General features: G+C 50.5%; 1 protein-coding gene across 1 annotated transcript; it reads right to left on the bottom strand.

The window, feature by feature from the left end:
* Positions 1-1,381: 1,381 nt before the first annotated feature.
* TAL2 (TAL bHLH transcription factor 2) lies at positions 1,382-2,005 on the bottom strand. The gene has a single exon (XM_077816532.1). It carries the CDS (start codon positions 1,880-1,882, stop codon positions 1,529-1,531), a length of 354 nt encoding a protein of 117 aa, XP_077672658.1. The 5' UTR covers positions 1,883-2,005; the 3' UTR covers positions 1,382-1,528.
* Positions 2,006-2,467: the final 462 nt, after the last annotated feature.

Here is a 2,467-nt window from a genome sequence, read left to right as displayed (position 1 = left end):
CGTGTTAGTCTGTATTCGCAAAAAGAAAAGGAGGACTTGTGGCACCTTAGAGACAAACAAATGTATTTGAGCATTAAGCTTTCGTTAGCTACAGCCCACTTCATCAGATGCATCAATATCACCATTCACAGCAGACTTAGCGCCCCATTGCCACCCTTACTTCTGCGTTGCTACAGCCGCGCCGACTGACAGTCAGAGCCCTACCACATCCAGGTGAGGGATTGGGGGTGTGGGGAAAGGACAGCCTGAGCCCAGGCTGCCTCGGTGAGGGATTGAGGAGAGGGGAAGGGGAGCTCAAGCCCCGGCTGCCTTCCAGTGAGGGATTGAGGGGGGCGGCAAGGCTCTGCCTGTTCCCTTTATCCCTGCTTCCCGGCTTCTGCATGAGCCCCAGCCACGCGGGATTGACAGTCAGAGCCCAGAGTGCTTAAAAAAACCAAACCCACACAACCAGAGTGCCCACATTCCTTGACACATTCCCGTGCCTCCCTTGGGAGGCCCACCCCATCGTTTGAGAACCACTGGAAGCGTGCCAAATGGGCACACATATTTGCTGAAAAATCTGGGCTCATGCGGGCCTGTATTCTGGCCAGCAACAGCTTCACAGAGTCCCCGCTTCCTGCTATTGTTTGGCGTGGTCTGCAGGTGGTGTGGAATTTGCCTAGAGGTTTGCATACAGGGGCCTTTGCTGGGCCAGGGGATTCATGTACATAAGGCTACCTCCTGGCCCTTTAAGTCCTGCCATGGAAGGTCGGAGGAGCAGCCTCTCTGTGGATTTTGAATGGAGCCAGAATGAGGACAGCCAGTTCCTCCGCCGCAGTGCTCCCACAGCTGGGGATAGATTTGCTGATGGACTCTCTCCACTGCATCTGCTGAAACTTCGCCCATAACATTTCTTCTTTCAACATAGCTGGCATTTCTGTTTTAATTTCTTGGTGGCTGGTTTTTTATATACTCATTTGTGCTTCATTCTGACGTTAGAGAGCCCTTCAGTCTAACAGACAAAGGCAAAGCAAGATCCAGCAGCTGGAAGCTACATGTTAGAAAAATTCAATACAGAAATAAGATGTAAACTCTTAGCTTGGAACTGCTGACCAAGGGATGTGGTAAATGCTCCATCGCTTGGAACCTTTCAGTCGAGGCTGGATATTGTTTAAGTGAAACACACTAGCTAAGCCATAAGCCTTATGTAGCAAGGAAGAATAATCTCTTCCACTGCAGCTCTCACTGGATGAAATTCTATGGCCTCTGTTATACAGGGGCTCAGATCATACTGGTCCCCTCTTGGCTTTGATTTTTTCCATGAATCTGTGAAATCACTACATTGAATCCTTGCAAATTCCCAAGAGTCCCACTCCCTAGTCATCCAAACCATTGTCCTCCTTCCACCTCCTTTCCTTTTAAATAAAAATATATTTAATGCAACAGTAATAGATATAAATAGATAAATACTGTACAGAGGCAAACAATCCACACGTTATGCAAAGGGGACGATCAAACTAACACCAGGACTGCATCACTCACTGCCCTGCTAGGGAGACGACGACTCTGACCAGCACTCTGCGATGTTGCTGCTTGTGCCCGGAGAAGGGACTCCACAGTCTTCAATCAGAGTCAGTTCCTCCATGCTCTGCAAATGTGGGGCTTGTTGGAACAGCCCCAGTATACTCCCCCGGGCAGTCACTCCTGCCTGAGGCAGGCCCTGCTCCCCCAGGATCTTGACAAGGAAGTTGATGTACCTCATGGCCAAGCGGAGTGTCTCGTTCTTGCTCAGTTTTTTGTCCGGAGGGTGGGTGGGGATGAGCTTCCTCAGCTTGGCAAAGGCGCTGTTGACGTTTTGTTGCCTCCACCGCTCCCTGGTGTTGGTGAAGATCTTTCTGGTCATGCTCAAGGCTCTGAAAAGCAAAGAGGACCACAGGGGGAAGTTAGAGGCCTCAGACCTGCCTTCAGGCTGTATAATGCTATTATTCCATGGGAGATGAGAGTGTTGCTAGCGATTTGAAATGTATCCCTGCCCTGGCTGATGGATTGCCATTCCCAACTATGGATTAACCGTAACCCCTGTGTCCCACTCCCTGCCCACACTATGATCTCAAACACAGTAACTGCAGTGGGATATAGAGAACTAGCTTTGTATTGTCAGAGGATTAGGAAGGAGCACACGTAGGGACAGATCCTGACTTCCCCCAGACAGTGCCTTTATGGCACCCCAAGGGGTTGCAAAGCTGGCTTATCCAGACATCTGAGGGCTCTTCTGGCACGAAGGAATCCCCAGGTAGCATAGAGGAAGTGCCGTACCACTGCTCCTCACAGAGGCCAGAGCAGAAGGTCTACTGGGGAGGGGACATGGCCAGAGAGCAGCAGCATTCTGACAATCCCAAGACAGCATAACTGCCCCTCTGGGGACCATTCCCAGCTGACACAAGTTACACTAGCCCTGAAATTGCTCTGAATTGTGCTTGGGGCCAAA

This window comes from Eretmochelys imbricata, chromosome 5 (genome assembly GCF_965152235.1).
Source record: "Eretmochelys imbricata isolate rEreImb1 chromosome 5, rEreImb1.hap1, whole genome shotgun sequence".
NCBI classification, from domain to species: Eukaryota; Metazoa; Chordata; order Testudines; family Cheloniidae; genus Eretmochelys; species Eretmochelys imbricata.
This window is presented reverse-complemented; position numbering and strand designations above follow the sequence as displayed.